The sequence below is a fragment of the Zootoca vivipara genome, chromosome 15, assembly GCF_965207765.1.
Source record: "Zootoca vivipara chromosome 15, rZooViv2.hap1.1, whole genome shotgun sequence".
Classification (NCBI taxonomy): Eukaryota; Metazoa; Chordata; class Lepidosauria; order Squamata; family Lacertidae; genus Zootoca; species Zootoca vivipara.
The window spans coordinates 7,073,776-7,089,924 of NC_142598.1; the positions used below are offsets into that span (position 1 = coordinate 7,073,776).

Genomic DNA, 16,149 nt, shown 5'->3' on the forward strand with positions numbered 1-16,149 from the left:
GCGTCGGAGGGATCCGTCGCACCAGGGCGCCAGAGGTGCTCAAGACAGCCCTGAGGACTATTTCATATTCAGAGATGGTGATATTCTTGGAAAATACATGGAATGAACAGTTCATCTTGCTGTGTTATCCTTAAGTTTTCATTCCACAAAAAGTGCTCAAATGGTTCTGTTCCATCATGTAAATAATTTCTTTATTTTCTAATAAATGCAAATTCTCCCAAATTACCAAGTATCATAGTGACTTCAAAATAAAACAATGTGTATAGCCAAAATACATTTCTTACTATCTTAAAAAAAAATGACCCAGCTTCAGCTATGCTTAAGGCATACAGAGAAGCAGCAGCCACAACCCAGGGCAACCATGCCAGATGGGCGGGGTATGAATTATTATTATTAAAGAGGCCCACAAAAGTTACTCTGTCCTGCAGAAATGCTTACTAGCCTGCTAGGGGCTGGCAGAGGAAGGAGGGAGGGAGAGTTAGGTACCTCTTCGTAGCAGCCCACTGCATTTCTGTGTTTAACGCAGCCCACTTAACTTGTATGCCGTGTACGGGTGACGGATGATGCACTCTATCCTGCCTTTTCCACCAGTATGCTCACTTGCTTTACGGCTACCAGGCTAGTGTGTAAATGCAAGGGTGGGCCAGGATACCTCAGGGACCTGTGTCATGTCTGGCTGAAAATTTGGCTTTCTTGGAAGCTCAGCTTTTATCTTGAACACAGAGCACATTTCTGATGGCTGTAGAGCAACATTTGAAAACATTGCTAGCACGTTCCCTGCTAAGTGCTGCTTATATTGGTGGGTTTGGCGTTTCTGGGCCTTTTGTGGCTTCTGACTATGCCTGCCTCCCACTGCTTTTCCCAGACATTTTCGGTGGAGGGTCTCCTGGCTATGGAATATTCTACCTAGTGAAACTCACCTGGAATTGTCTTTTCAGCACCAAGTTAAGACTTTTCTTTTCTCCTGGACCTTTTGAGTTCCGGTTTTCAGTCTCTGCGTATGGTTGATGGTTTTCGTTTAGCATTTGCATGGCTATTTTAGTTCTGTGTTGTGTGTCATATTTTGTTACAATGGCTTTGCATTGGGTTTTGGGTTTTTTGCTTGTTTGCCTCTTAAGCTCAAGGTGGGGTTTTACTGTAATATGGTTCTGTTATGTTTTCATTCTTTTTCATCTTTGCATAATGCCTAGAGAATTCATTTCATGGGGCATTTCTTATATGCAGTAAATAAATAGATGCAATACCCATTACAGTAGGTGTCTTAAAGAGCCTTTAGGGCAGGAGGAAGGAAATACTTGTGCTATTACAAGCATACAGGAGTGTCTTTATTTTCAGCTGTGAAAAGTTTTCTAGAACACAACAGAATTGTTTATGTGTGTGCAGGCAGAATATGAATAGCACTCAGATCAACTGCTCCTCTCCAGAACTACCCCCTAATTTGTGTATATTTCTAACCCTGAAGATAATCCAACATTACTTGAAATCCATTGAAATCTGCATGATTTTCTGTGTAAAATCTTTCTGAAGCACCCTTGGGACTTTTGTTTCTTTTTTCAGTAATTTATTTTTAAGAAACGTGATGGTACATCCCCCTTTGACCTTGTTGCTGGATTTCTTTCCTGCCATATCCCCAGGGGCTCAGCATGGATTGCTAAAGTGCTTTCTCACAATTTATCCTTATACCAGACCATATGAGGCCCAGAGACGGAAACTTTCCCAGTAATCTGGATATCGGAGGGTGGATTCACATATTACCTTTTTAAAAAGTTTTGTCCTAATCCCGCCCCCCCGGTGTACCTCTGAAAACACAGGGTAGAATTAAAGGGACCACTAGGTGGGACAATGGGACTTTCCGCCTTCCCGCCCCCCTCTCCCATGCCCCTCAAACCTGTTGTGGGGTTTCCTAAACCCTCTAGAGTAGATTTCCACACCCTTCTATATTTCTGCCATAATCTTGCAGACTGTACACAATATTATACTGTCCCTGAGATGAAAGAACTTCTTTTTAGAAGCCTGCTGAGAGACACTCTGGAAATGGGGAAGCGTATAAGTGGTACCTCGGTTTATGAACACAATTGGTTCCGGAAGTCTGTTCATAAACTGAAGCGAACTTTCCCATTGAAAGTAATGGAAAGTGGATTAATCTGCTCCAGACGGTCCGCAGAGTACTTAAACTGAAGCGTTCATGAACTGAAGCGAACTTTCCCATTGAAAGTAATGGAAAGTGGATTAATCCGTTCCAGATGGGTCTGCGGAGTACTCAGCCTGAAGCGTACTTAACCCGAAGCATGGGTGTAATTGGTTCCGGAAATCTGTTCATAAACTGAAGCGTTCATAAACTGAAGCGAACTTTCCCATTGAAAGTAATGGAAAGTTAATTAATCCGTTCCAGATGGGTCTGCGGTGTTCGTAAACCGAAAATTCGTAAACCGAGGTGTTCGTAAACCGAGGTTCCACTGTACACTGCTTTTACAGCACAGTATATTATACGCTGTGACTTAGCCCCATTTTGCCCTGGGTGTTGTTGTTGTTGTTGTTGTTAAAACTTTTATACCGCCCTTCATCTGAAGATCCCAGTTGTTCACAACAGAAAGATACAAAATGAGAACACAAAATACATGATAAAACAGAAACAAACCAATAACCCTCCTCCCACAAGCACATTTAAAAAGCCATAGACAGTGATGAAAATGTCAAAACCTGAAGCGAGTCCTTTGTACTATCCTCCTGTTGTGGAGCTCTGATATAGCTTATCTCTTATATAGCTTATCTATGATGCCAGCATTTCCCACCAATACTTGTAGTGTGTCTTTAAACCTAGTTCATCCAAGGCCAAACAGCACATCAACAGCACATCACTCTAATGCTGATCCATGAAAAGGATTCCTTCTCCTTCTGAGCAGTGAGTTGGTTGAGCAATTCTAGGGAAATTACAGTCCTCACTTATTTGCCTTGTTAAAGACCCTGGTAAACAGAGGTATTGAAGTGTTTTGGGAAAGGAACTTGGTGTTTTCCCTCTACGCCTCTCCCTTTTCTCTGTCTCCGGGGCTATGAGCTGTGGGATGTGGAGAATAACGTATAACAGCACAGGAAGAAGACTGACTGGGTGGGGGCGGGATAAGGAGGCAGGGGGGTGGGTTTTGTTTGCTTTTAAAGCAAAAACTATGATGCACAATGAAAGGAAGTGACTCGCTAAGGCTCACAGAGTGACTCAGTGGCAAAGCCAGGAAATTGGCACAGGAGGTAGGCTCCAAGCTCCCTCGTTTTTCACTTTTGTTCTCAGAACCAGAAAATAACCCAACCACCCTTATTACCTGATTTTGAGATCCAATCACTAAACTTTGAAACCCACAGGTGCTCATTATTTGTCCACCGTGAACACATTCTGGCATGGTTTTTCCCCCTGCCCCCACCCTCAAATCTCCTGCTCCTCAAGATAAGTTGGACAAACTACCTTAGACCTCAAATTTTTATTTCCTTTTATGCCAAGTTTCAGTGATGGGGCCATGAAAAACCTAGGGTTGCCGTATTTCAAAAAGTAAAAACCAGGACACCCCAAAAGTTGTTAAGATATTTTTTTAGACAAACTTCAAAACACCCCCCAAAAAACCCACATCAATTCCACCTTTGAAATCCCAGGAAAATCCAGGCGTATAGCAGCTCTAGAAAAACCAGGAGTGCCTTTCAGCATATGCAGAGTGCCGCCTTCTCTGTTACTGCAGCCCAAAAGTGCAGAGCAGGACTGGGTTGGAAGACATGGCTTCAAGACTCCTTGTGCATAACGTACAAACTTAAGCCACAGGAGGCTAATCAATCGCACACCCTTGTCAGCGACTTCCGAGAACTGCCAAGCCAAGCCTAAGGCACTTCCTGCTGGTGGAGAAGCATAACTCGCAGGTGCCAATTCAGCCCAGGAAAGCTAGGGAGTGAACACAAACCACAACGAGATAGCCAGCCAGCCTGCCGGCCGGCCTGCTTACCTCCCTCTAACAGGGGCCGTCTTGTGTGGCTCCTGGGCTACGGCACCACCACCAGAAGCCACACAGCGGAGTGGGAAGGCCAGGCTCTCAGGCTGCCTGCTCTCTAGGAGAGACACTCTCCCAGAAACAAAGCAGAGCCATGGCGTGAGATTGGCTTTCCACGTGGATTAGACAGGTTGCTTGGCAAGCTCTGCATCCCACAGGGGGTCAGTCCCCCTGATGCCTCTGGGAAGCAGGGAAGCAGGATATAAAGGCTGTCAGCCACTATTGCTTGCTTCTAGTGTCTGGTATTCAGAGATGCTCCTCCTGCCCAAGGCTAACAGCTGTTTTTTGCTTTTTCTCTTCGGTTTCCCCTGCAGCTGGTTTCCCCCCAAAAATCAAGAGCTATCCTTAGTGGGCTCTCTTGGGGTCGTAACGTCTATGTTCCAGCAATATATGAAGAAGCCTTTTGCCTTTATACTCAGATTTAGGGTGTGTGTGCTAAGAGTCTGGTGTATGTTTCCTAATGAAGTTCTATGTTCAGAAGCCATGCAAGGGACATTCCTATTTTTCCGCCTCACACGGGGAAGCCCTTAGCCTTCTCTACCTCTAGTAAATAAATGGGTGGAACATCCACCCAAACCCCAAACTGGAGAATCTGGATTTGGGCACTAGGAGAACATAAGTTAATTCTTTCCTTTTCTCTTTTTTTTCCCTTCCCAAAACCACTTTCTTCATACTCTCTCCTTATTTGCTTCTTTATCTTTCGTGACTTTCTGAAGTGGTAGAAAGAATTAAGCGTAGAAATCAGAGGGAATAGTTACAGATATGCCATGGCCCCTGGGTTTTTTAATTTGTCGGTTTTTCTATGTATGGGTAATGACCCTGTGCTTATTGGAAAGGCCATTTTAGCTTGCTGGCTAAGAAGCAACATGACAACATTGTTCCGAACATAGAAAATGGAACATAAGCAACTCACATTTTAATAGTCAGAGCAACTCAATCTATTATTTTTGTTTTATTGTATACCCATTTTGACCAACTGGTTTATTTCTTCCATTGCAAGGTGGTGGTGGAACATTTTATGATGTTTTCTACTGTTCTGATAACTGTATTTTAATAAATATATATTTTAAAATTGTTAATTTTCTGTGAGCTGCCCATAGAACATAGGTTATTTGAATGCCAGGTGCTGGGGATGAACAAGAGGGGTTGGCCAGTGCCTTCAAACACTCACTCCTTAGCAGAGACCAGGGGGCTGGCTACTGCTGCAAACAGATTTCGGGACTAGATACACCTTGATCTCAGTGAGACAAGAACATTTATTACATGCTTAATCCTCACTGTGCCCACAGACATTGTAGGATAAAATCCAAGGTAAAATCCAAATCTTTGCCATTCTTTGAAATACTCCCTTAGGGTGTCTTCTTCTTCTTCTTCTTCTTCTTCTTCTTCTTCTTCTTCTTCTTCTTCTTCTTCTTCTTCTTCTTCTTCTTCTTCTTCTTCTTCTTCTTCTTCTATCACTTGTAGCCGAGTAAGAGTGTCTTCCATGAACACAGTTTTAACAGTGTGTCTGTAAGTGACTGTGGAGGCCAATTCTAGATCCACATGTCCTTCCACAGTGGGGACATAGGCTTCCGGGCAGGAGTTGGTCACTCTGAGGGTTTGCCAAGCGTGCCTTCCTCCCTTTGCCAAGTGCGTTTCTCCCTTTTGTCCTGAGTTCGAGCGTCTTCAAAGCCCATGACACCTTTGGTAAAGGCTGTTCTCCAATTGGAGCGCTCGCAGGCCAGTGTTTCCCAGTTGTCGGTGTTTATACTATGATAATCAGGCATTCGAACAACATGACCAGTCTAACAAAGTTGATGTTAAAGAATCATTGCTTCCACACTGGTGATCTTTGCTTCTTCCAGTACACTGGCATTAGTTCGCCTGTCCTCCCAAGTGATGTGTAAAAATTTTCGGAGACACCATTGATAGAATCTTTTGAGGAGTTGAAGATGGCGTTTATAAGTGGTCCATGTTTCACAAGCATACAGCGGTGTATTGCAGCTGATTTCAGATAATGGGGAACAATGGTATGAATGCTCACCATCAGTAAAATGTTCGGGTGTTTGAACTGTGGGCTCATCCAGACTCCCTTTCGCACCATGCTTTTCAGGCACAAGCCTGCACTTTAAAGCTCCCTGCCCAAGTTTCTTTTTTATTTGACCTGGTGCTTTTTCCCTGGGAAAACCCACATTTTACCATTGAATTGGAGCAAATGGCAATGCATGGAAAACCCAACTGCTGTTTGCACAAATTCACCAGTAAAATGCGGGCTTTCCCGGGGGGAAACGCCAGGGACCAAAATAAATAACAAAACTGCTCGCAGGTAGAGCTTTGAAGCCTGGACCCCGTGCCTAGAAACATGGCACAAAAGGAAAACTGGATGAGCCTTGTATGAATGCCCAGGTAGAGTAGTTGGTTGAGAGTAGGTATTCCGGTGGACCAATCCAGTGTGCTCTGGGATTTTTATTGGATTGGCTACATTTGCTGCAGTTAAGAATAAAAATAAAAATCCCAGAAGGATGGAATGCAGGAGGAGGGAGGCTGCTTGCAACCCTGGCTTGTAGAAGACCTGGAAGGGGAGGTCCTTGGGTTGGGTGCAACATGCCTGGATAGCTCAGTTGGCTAGAGAGTGGTACTGATAATGCCAAGGTTGCAGGTTTGATCCCTGCATGGGACAGCCGCATATTCCTGCATTGCAGGGGGTTGCACTAGATGATCCCTGATCTAGTAGGTTGTAGGGGTACCGAAGGTGATTTGTGTCTTGCAGCAAGTGGGTGTTAAGAGACAACGCTGTGCAAAAGCATTCAGAAAACCTTTTGATTCCAGCTAAGGGGTTAGGATTTGGGAAGCTGTTTGTGACTGCTCAGAGGAAGGAGCACTCTGGACATGCTCAGTAACACTTACTTTCCTTCACATGCCCCAGAGCTCAGCTCAGTACTGAGAAGGAAATTCTGGGGGAGTCCTGACCTTAGCAGCTGGATCTGCTTGGCCAGGTGACCACCTAGGAGCGCAAGGCGAGGAGGGCTACAATCCCTGGGGGGAACTCATAGGGAAATAAGCACCAATGGACAACTTTCCAAGAAGGAAGGAACGCAGGAGGGAGGCTGCCTTGCAACAGGTTAGCCAGAGGTTCCCTCCAGCTGACCATTGTCATGCGTAACTCGTGCGTCCTGTCCGGCCGTGGCTCCCCCGGGGTTCAGCCCGGAGCCGGGCGGATTCTACTTAGATGCCGGAGACTGAATCCGGGGGCTTTTGCGCGCGAAGCCCCGGGGCGAGGGCCCTTCCCTTCCAAGGATCCGCGCAGAGCCTGGCGACGGAGAGGAGAGTGGCATCCGCGGGACTGCCCTGGTTGCGCGTGGCGCGGGCGCCGGCTCGCTCTCCGCCCCGCGCCGCCCTTGGAGAATCCGGCGCCGGGGTTTGCAGTCGCCAGCCCCGCCCCGCCCCGCCCCGCCCCGCGGGAGCCGCTCCGCTTTGTGCGGATTCGCGGGAAGATCCGGAGCCCCGCGGGCCGCCCCGGCACACTCCGGGCTACTCGGGAGCGACTTCGAGGGCGCTTTTCCACCTCGGTGCGCGCTTTTCCCCCACCCCGGATCTTTCATGCCGGCCCCGGCCTTCGCGGCGCCTCGCTTCCTCGCGCTGCCGCCGGGTCGCCTGCGCGCCGCCGAGGCGGACATGCATTTCTCCTTCAGCGAAGAGGACATAAAGCGGCACCGGCTGCTGCCCAAGTCGGTGAGGTGGGTGCCTTGCTCGGGGGTCGGCTCGGCGGGGGCTTGGAGTAAAGTTCTCGCACTCCAGAGACTTTCTCCAGCTCCCGAGCGATGGCAAGCCCGGGAACCTCTAGTCGGGGACAAGGGACATTTCCTGGCCCTGCCTCGGGGTGCGGTGGGGATCCTAGAAGTGTCCAAGAGTTGGGACCGCTTAGCGTGGAGTGGCAACCTCCCCTGAGCACACCCGCGGGATCGCGTGCTGTTTCCTGGCACCTTTGTAGGAAAGGAAAAGTTTCCTGGAGGGGTGTGACTCGGGCTCCTCTGTGGCGTTGCTGTGGACGGTGGAGGCGCATCTTTGGGGTTGGCACCCATAAACATTCCCAAGGGCAGTTGCAACCCCGCAGGCTCTGCAGCTTTGGCCCGAGGGTACCTGTCAGATTCTCTGACGCTCTGGACAATATCGCCTCTCCGGATGACGCTCTTGCATTGTTTGTGTGATTCAGGAGTTGCACTCCTTGCCCTGGGTGCCTTATCTGTCGGTTGACTGTATTGTTTGCGGCACATTATTTCCAGTGGTGTGGATAGCCTTGCGGGAAACGCAGTGTGATGAAGTGTGGAGCAAAGTGCATGAAATAAAATGAGTATCTTTTTTGGCCAGGTCAGAGGCATTGGCATTGGGGGGGGGGAAGCTGCCCCCACACCAAGTAAAACAATAGAAATGCTTAACTAACTGACCAATCACATCGGTTCTGCCCCCCCCATGAAAGTCCTGGGGTTGCATGCATTGTAGTGCCCTCCGTTTTGGAGCTGCCAACCCATGCAGATCTTGCTGCTACCTATGAAGCCCTTTTGGGATCCTTACCAAGTGTCTCCCTGCAAGAGCCTCGATCAGTTTCCATGTGCCCATTAGAAGGAAGGTATTTAGGGACGGACACATCTGTCTGCGCTTGTGTCTGCTTCTGGTTTTGATCTTTCTCTGAGAGGTTCCACCCTTTTCCTGCACACATGCTAGGCAGGAAATCTCCCGGCCAAGTGCAAAGGCGAAGGTCTGTCTGGCAGTGGCTGACATAAGGCAGATTCAAGTCACATCTGCCACAGGCCAGTGGGCAGCACAGCTTGCATCCTCCCCTCTCCAGCCACCCAGACGCTGCATGACCCCTCCCTGTCTCTCTTTGAGGCTTTTGGGAATGTGTACAAAGAGCCTTGTTTTTTCCTTCGGGTCTCCTTTTCAGACAGCGCTGCTGCCTTGCGTAAAAGTTAGTTTGGGACTCCAGATAGTGCGTCACCGTTGGCATTAAGTGTCTGGTGCAACTTTTGCATCGGGTGGCTGCATGATACAGAACATCATGATAAAACAGCCCTTGTTTCAGGGGTCATGTGAGGGCAAAGGAAGGGATCGGAATTATTGTAGCTGCGCCGGCAGCTCTACGGTCCGGAACAAGCTGAAAGTTACACGACCAGGAAGGCAGTGGCAGCAGCAGGTTCCAATTGTGGTCCAGCGGATGAAAGAGCAGGATTCAAACCCCACCACAACCTTGGGCACCCTGGGTGGCCTTAGTAAAGTCGTCATCTCCTAGCCTCAATTCCCCATCTGCAAAAGGGAAATTCCAGGGGCTTGCCTCATAGGGCTCACTAGGATACAAATTTCTTATCTTTATGCTTAACTGAGGCTCACTTCTTTTATTCTTCCTCTTTGCAACTGTCTTCATGGGCCAATAGGTATCCAAAGATTCTCAGGGGTGCCCCTGGAATGCAGGGAGAGTCGCCCTGCAGGAGTAGCTGCTAGCTTCTTCTGCCTTGTTTCTTTCAGAAGTGCGGTTAGTGGTGCTTTCAGCAAGATAATCATATCCTGGGAGGGGGACACCTTTGACATTTTGATACCTGAAGTGGATGCCTAGTTTGCCTCCTGGATTGGCTGTCCTGGCTTTCTGACACTCCTATTGGACTGCTTTGGGCTCTTCTCAGTGCCTGCCTAGCATGGTATCTGATGATGGGGTCTCTGTAGGCTTCATTATTGCTGCTGCTGCTGCCGCCACCACTGCCACAACAACAACACAGACTGCTATTAGAGTCATGGGAGAAGCTTGGGGAATCAAACCCCCCACCCCACCAAGTCCCAGTAATCTTCTTCTTCTTCTTCTTCTTCATCATCATCATCATCTTATTATTATTTGGTGCACTTTCAATTTGTATGGTAGAAATATGTTCCAATGAAAGTGTTCTGTGGCATCTGACAAGCTAATCAATATATTGCGGGTATGTTAAAGAACTCGCTTTGTTTGATGCAGCAGTAAAACAATGAGATTTTCAGCAAGCGGGTGTACCTTCCAAGTATTGGGTGGTGGTCAGTTTCTATTTTTCAGGTAGAGATAGGGAGTGCAGGCCTTGATGATGGCTTGAACTTTTCAAGGCAGCAAGAGAAAAGTAATACCATAGATCAGGGGTGTCCAAACTTTTTTCAAAGAGCGCCAGGTTTGATGAAGTGAACATGTGTGAGGGCCGACCAAAGCTGTTACAGTGGTACCTCTACTTACGAATTTAATGCATTCCAAACGCACATTTGTAAGTCGAAAAAAATTGTAAGTCGAATCCCATAGGAATGCATTGGGAGAAAAAATCTGTAAGTCGAAGCAACCCTATCTAAAAATTCTTAAGTAGAAAAAATCCTATCTAAACAGCATCCAAGATGGTGGATGGAGCTCCATTCGTAAGTAGAAACATTCGTAAGTCGAGTCATCCGTAAGTAGAGGTACCACTGTATTAGGATTTTAGTTGTTGGCCTTCTTTTGGAGTTTTACCCCAGGAAATAAACTGCCACAGGGGCCGGATTAAACCGACCGGTGGGCCGAATTATACCCCCGGGCCGGACTTTGCACATGCCTGCCATAGATTCTTTAAAAGGAGCTGAAATAGGTGTGCATCACGTGAGAGTCTGAGGAATATGAAATCTTGCTCTTGAGCACAATCTGCTGGCAAGTTTGCATGTACAAGGCCCATTGAAGTGAATGTGAGCTGAGCCAGAGCACATAGGATGCACCAATAAGCCCATTGGTGCATCTTACGCACAATGACTTCCAGGGAGACCATGCCCCTTGTCTTTTGGAAAGAACAGTATTGTGTTGGTCACTGACGCAATTTGTGTAGAGGCTGACTAATTGCTAGAACTTCGCCTCGAGAGATATTCTGGATGCTCCCATTGTAACCAAGACTGTCTTTCTTTCCAGCAAAGGATTGCCTGTAACCTCCATGCTGTTAAAGCCCACCCCACCCCACCCCCGAAAAAAGGGCTTGGGTTTCTTTTTGCATTGCAAAGCATATTATTGCCCCCCATGCGATGGTAAAATAAATTCTATAAAGCCACACTGTAGGGAACAAGTCCCATTGAACTCTTGCGTGGGACTAGATTCTCCCCAAGGCCGCTGTGTGTAGGGAGCTCTAATGGAATTGGGTCTCCTCTCAAGAAACTTTCTGAATGGTGCCCCTGAATCTGGATCAAGTTACTGTAGTCTTTTGTCTCTTTCCCTCACTGGCAGCATTTCTTGGCAGCCACATAACCAGTGTGGAGGGGAGTTGTCATTGCTACATTGCATGCTCACTTTTGCCAGGACAGAAATGTCAAATGGGAAACCGGAGAAGAGTGGCTATATTTAAGCTCAGGGGAAGCGACCTGGTTTGGTCCTGCTGCATCCCAGTCCTCAGGGCTTCTCGGTTTCTCCAGCAGCTGGGTCAGGATCAATCTCTTGAGAGCCAACTATCCTCTGCTGGCATTTGTTCCTCCGTGTTCTGCTCCGAGCAGTTTGAGAGAGACCTTGCCTTGGATTCCTGTTAGGTTAGAGCGTGTGTGAAAGGCTTGTTTGATGCCTTGCTGCAATTGTGGGGAAAGGCTTTTGGGTTGCTGCCCCCACTGACTCCTGCCTGACCTCTGGTGTAGGCGAGAGTGTGGGTCTCGACATCCAAGCCAGCTGAGATGGAGCCAAGATCCCACTTGGATTGTGCCCAATGGTACTTATGATGACGCACTCAGCTGGAATTGCCTGTGGTATCCCATTAACAGGCAGGCCTGTAGCTAGAAATCTGGTGATGGTCGGGCCTCAGGGTACATTGCAAGTGGTGCGGTGTGGACAGACATCGTAAGTCAGTGCAAAACCTAAGAACAATTAGAGTTGGCATAAGGAAAAGCAGTAACTTTTAAGGGAGTTGCAAGTAGAGTGGTCCCACTGTTGTCTCTGATCAAGCAGTAAGTATTCTTGCCATGAGTTCACCTTTCAAACCAGCATCAGCTATGTTGAAACAGCTACAATCTCTATCCTTAAGTTATTAAATTGAGCAGACAGAACACTGGAAAGTGGGAGGCAACTCACTGAGCAGTTGGGGAGAATTCTACCTATAGAACGTCATTTCCTTCTGTCTCCATAAACAACAGGGTTAGAGACTTTTACTTTTGCACTGGGGCTGATGGGAGGTGGACTCCAACAACACCTGGAGTGTTACAGGTTGCCCATCCCTGAATTAGACAACAGAGCAGTGAAGGTAAAATTCACCTTTGCATGACACAGTAGGCTAGTTTCTACACATGCTCTCAACACCCTCCTCGCTGTCCTCCAGCCAGACAAGAAAATGGCATTATTGGAATCAGGGCCGTCTTTAGCACATCAGGCGCCCTGGTGCAGGGATCCCTCGGGCACCCCCCACCCCCACTCTTTTTTTAAAAAAAAAAACTCTGCACCTCCAGCTCTTCCCCTCCATTAAAAAAAGAGAGAGGGGAAAGCTCTTACCTTCCCTGGAGGAGCGCACCGTCTCCCCCGAGCTGGAAGGCCTTGGGGCGACGCCTCGGCTGAGCTGAGAGCCACAGGGCCGGGAAGGGAGAGTGCAGCCTGCAAAGAGGCCTGGCGTCCCGCCCCGCGGAGCCAGCAGGGCAGCGGGGAGAGTCCTAGACTGTGGGAAGGCATCCGAGCCTTCCCACCAACAGGAACGCCAATGAAACGCAGCGCCGGGGTGAGGGATGACCCTGGCGCTGCAGAGCGGAACAGGGTCCTAGTGCCCCTGCTCCGTTCGCTTAACTCCCTGAGCGGAGATTCTGAGCGGCGCGGCTGGCGGAGGGAAAAGGGAAGCCGCTGCGCAGCTCCTCCACTTGCTGGGGCGCCCCCCCTGAGCGCCCTGGCGCCCCGCGCCACTGGAGTCAATGGGCGAGCCGGCCCTGATTGGAGTTCAGTGACATATTCAGCCAGGCAGAAGTACTCAAGAAGAATGCAAAACAGGGCAGGTGAGAGGTGTGCCCTGGGTAGAGTCACAAAGGACAGAGGGTCTGGCGGGCGGGTGGGTATTCAGCTTCCAGGCCAGAGTTTTCCCCACACTAGCCTAGCTGTAATGGGTCCGCTAGACCCCCAGTTGAAGATGTGTAGTTTAACTCGGAATAAGACAGTTTTCAAAAGTGAGTGGCAGTAGGGACATATGCACTTTGCCCTCTGCATTGCAGCTTAGAATCTGAAACATCTTGAGTTCTCCATTCTTAATGATGAGATAAAAGGTAAAGGCAAAGGGACCCCTGACCATTAGGTCCAGTCGTGACCGACTCTGGGGTTGCGCGCTCATCTCGCATTATTGGCCAAGGGAGCCGGCGTATAGCTTCCAGGTCATGTGGCCAGCATGACAAAGCCGCTTCTGGCAAACCAGAGCAGCTCACGGAAACGCCGTTTACCTTCCCGCTGTAGCGGTACCTATTTATCTACTTGCACTTTGACGTGCTTTCGAACTGCTAGGTTGGCAGGAGCTGGGACCAAGCAACGGGAGCTCACCCCGTCACAGGGATTCGAACCGCCGACCTTCTGATCGGCAAGCCCTAGGCTCTGTGGTTTAACCACAGCGGCTGGTGCTGCAGCTGACCCATAGCAAGCTAGCAGTGGAAGTTAGGCCTTGTAAGGGCTCATCCAGACTTCCTTTTACACCACACTTTCCAGGCTTTAAAGCTCCATGTCTGAGCAGTTGTGGGGTTTTTTGGGGGGGGGGGTGTCCTGGCACTTTCTCCAGGAAAATCCACATTTTACTGTTAAATTGGAGCAAACAGCAATCTGCAGAAAACCCAACTGCCATTTGTTACAATTTAGCAGTAAAATGCTAGGGGAAAGTGCCGGGACAACACACACACACACACACACACACACACCCTCTCTGCCCTCTGGCATGGAGCTTTAAAGCCCCAAACTGTGCTTTGAAACACAGCACAAAAGAAAGTTTGGATTAGCCCTTGTCTAGCAAACACCAATGGTCTGTTTTGGGTCAAAGGCAGAAGTAAGTATGAGGGCCCTTTGACCAAGGAATCTCATTTCTTTCTTCTTTCAGCTCCACTTAGGGTTTTTCTTTCAGCCTGTCTTCTTCCAACAGACAGGATTGCTTCAAGCTTACTGATCAAACACAAAGGCTGAAAAGGAGCCAATATTCTCTCTTTGGGTGGTTTTGCTCCAGCATTAGTTCCTTGTTATGTGTGAACTTTCCCCCTTTTTGCATTGCAGTGACTTGGTTGCATTTGAGTTCCAACAGACCCGTCTCCTGGCCTGTTTGCCACACAATTTCAATGGAGATTTGTCTTGGGGCTGCTTCTTCTTCTTTGGCGATCACTTGTGGCCGAATAAGATTGTCTTCCATGAACAGGAACAGGGTCTTAGCAGTGAGTTCGTAAGTGACTGTGGAGGCCAGTTGTGGATCCACACGTCCTTCCACAGTGGGGACATTAGTTTCCGGGCAGGAGTTGATCATGGTGAGGATTTGCCAAATGTGCCTTCCTCGTAGCATATTTCTCCCTTTCGTCCTGAGTTTGGGCTTCTTCAAAGTCCATGACACCTTTGGCCAAGGTGGTTCTCCACTTGGAGCGCTCTCAGCCTCATCTCCAGTTCTGCAAGATCTCTTAAAACAGGACATTTGTTCTTCGCTTTAATTAACCCCAGGGGTGTTAATCTGTCTTAAACAGGAAGCTGGGCAGAAATCTGCCTAGGAGCATGGTTGCTTTCCATTTGGGAGTAGCTTTCTAGCCATCCCTTGGTGAGAGATTGTTTAGTTGCAAAGGATGTCCAGCACATGCATTGCATGGTGCTCATTACCTGGCATTTGAGCACCTGGCTGGGCCATATGCCACAACAAGTGTACAGTTTTGTTTATGCTCCTGGATATACGGGCTTCTGTTCAGCCAAGTATGTGTCCCAGAAATCCAGCACCTATTGACCCATCTCATGCATTGGCACGTATTCTCGACACAAGCATTATTCTAGTCTTAAATGCACACTCATTCACACTGACAGCAAAAAAACGTATTATTCTACCCGAGCCTTCAAAGGCCAAAATCCTGCCTTTGCTTTGTCTGTATACCTTTACCTACCTGACTTTTAAACCTGCCTTAATTGATGGTTTGCTGTTGGGGATGCAACTTTCTCTCTCGGTTGCAGTGGCTTCGATGCTAGGGAGTTGTTTGTAACGGAAGCTGTAATTGTTCTGTCTGATTTTCATAGGAGAGCTGCCTGCTGAACTACGGTATCAGCTCTCATTAGCACATTCTGAATCTCTGGACTGAGTGGGAAAGCAGAACCCCTTTTGCATAACAAGGAGGTCCCGTGGGAGCCAGGAGTGGCACAACAGTGGAGGGACTTGGCTGCTTGATTGCTCTCTAAGGGAGAAGCAGGGCATCAGAGAACCTGTTTACTCTGCCTCCACGTTCATTTACTTGTGGCTCCAGCTCCAAAGCATTCTGCAAATATTGCCACCTTGAGCTGCAACAGAAAAGTCAAGGAGAGTTGCCCACATTCTCAGCGAGTAAAATGAAAGAATGCTTAGCATTGCTATCACACTTCTGCATAGCCAAAGTACTTTGCGTGCTCTTATATTGTTGCAAATCATAGAATCGTAGAGTTGGAAGGGACCCCAAGGGTCATCTAGTTCAACCCCCTGCAATGCAGGAATCGCAGCTAAAGCATCCATGGCAGATAGCCATCCAAACTCTGCTTTAAAACCTGCAACGAAGGATGCGTAGTTGAGATCTCTTTTCTTGTAACTTGGTCATGGATTCAGGTCCTATCCTCCGGAGCAGGAAAAAAGAAGCTTGCTCCATCTTCTGTGTGGCAGTATTTGAACATGGCTATCATACCCTCTCTCAGTCCCCTCTTTTACAGGCTAAACGTACCCCCACTCCTTCAACAGTTCTTCATAAGGCTTGGCTTCCAGACCCTTGATCAGCTTGCTTGCCCTCCTCTGCGCACATTCCAGCTTGTCAATATCTTTCTTAAATTGCAACGGCCAGAACTGGACACAGATCTCCCAAGTGTGGTCTGACCAAGGCAGAATAGAGTGGTACTATTACTTCTCTCGATCTGGGCTCTGGGCTCCTGTTGAGGCAGTCTGGAATAGCATTAGCTTTTTTGCTGCTGCAACACACTGTTGGCTCATTACAA

General features: G+C 48.2%; 1 protein-coding gene across 3 annotated transcripts in view; it reads left to right on the plus strand.

Annotated features, from left to right (window-relative positions):
- Positions 1–16,149, plus strand: part of PDE4A (phosphodiesterase 4A) — a 282,707-nt gene that overhangs the window by 186,606 nt on the left and 79,952 nt on the right. Inside the window, exon 1 of one of the 3 annotated variants that reach the window (XM_035141224.3) lies at positions 7,458–7,741. The exons of the other annotated variants lie outside the window; for them this stretch is intronic. Within the exon in view, the coding sequence (XP_034997115.2) occupies positions 7,605–7,741 (137 nt within the window). The 5' untranslated portion in view covers positions 7,458–7,604. Of the gene's footprint in view, positions 1–7,457; positions 7,742–16,149 lie in introns of those variants that run through there. 3 annotated transcript variants of the gene reach the window in all.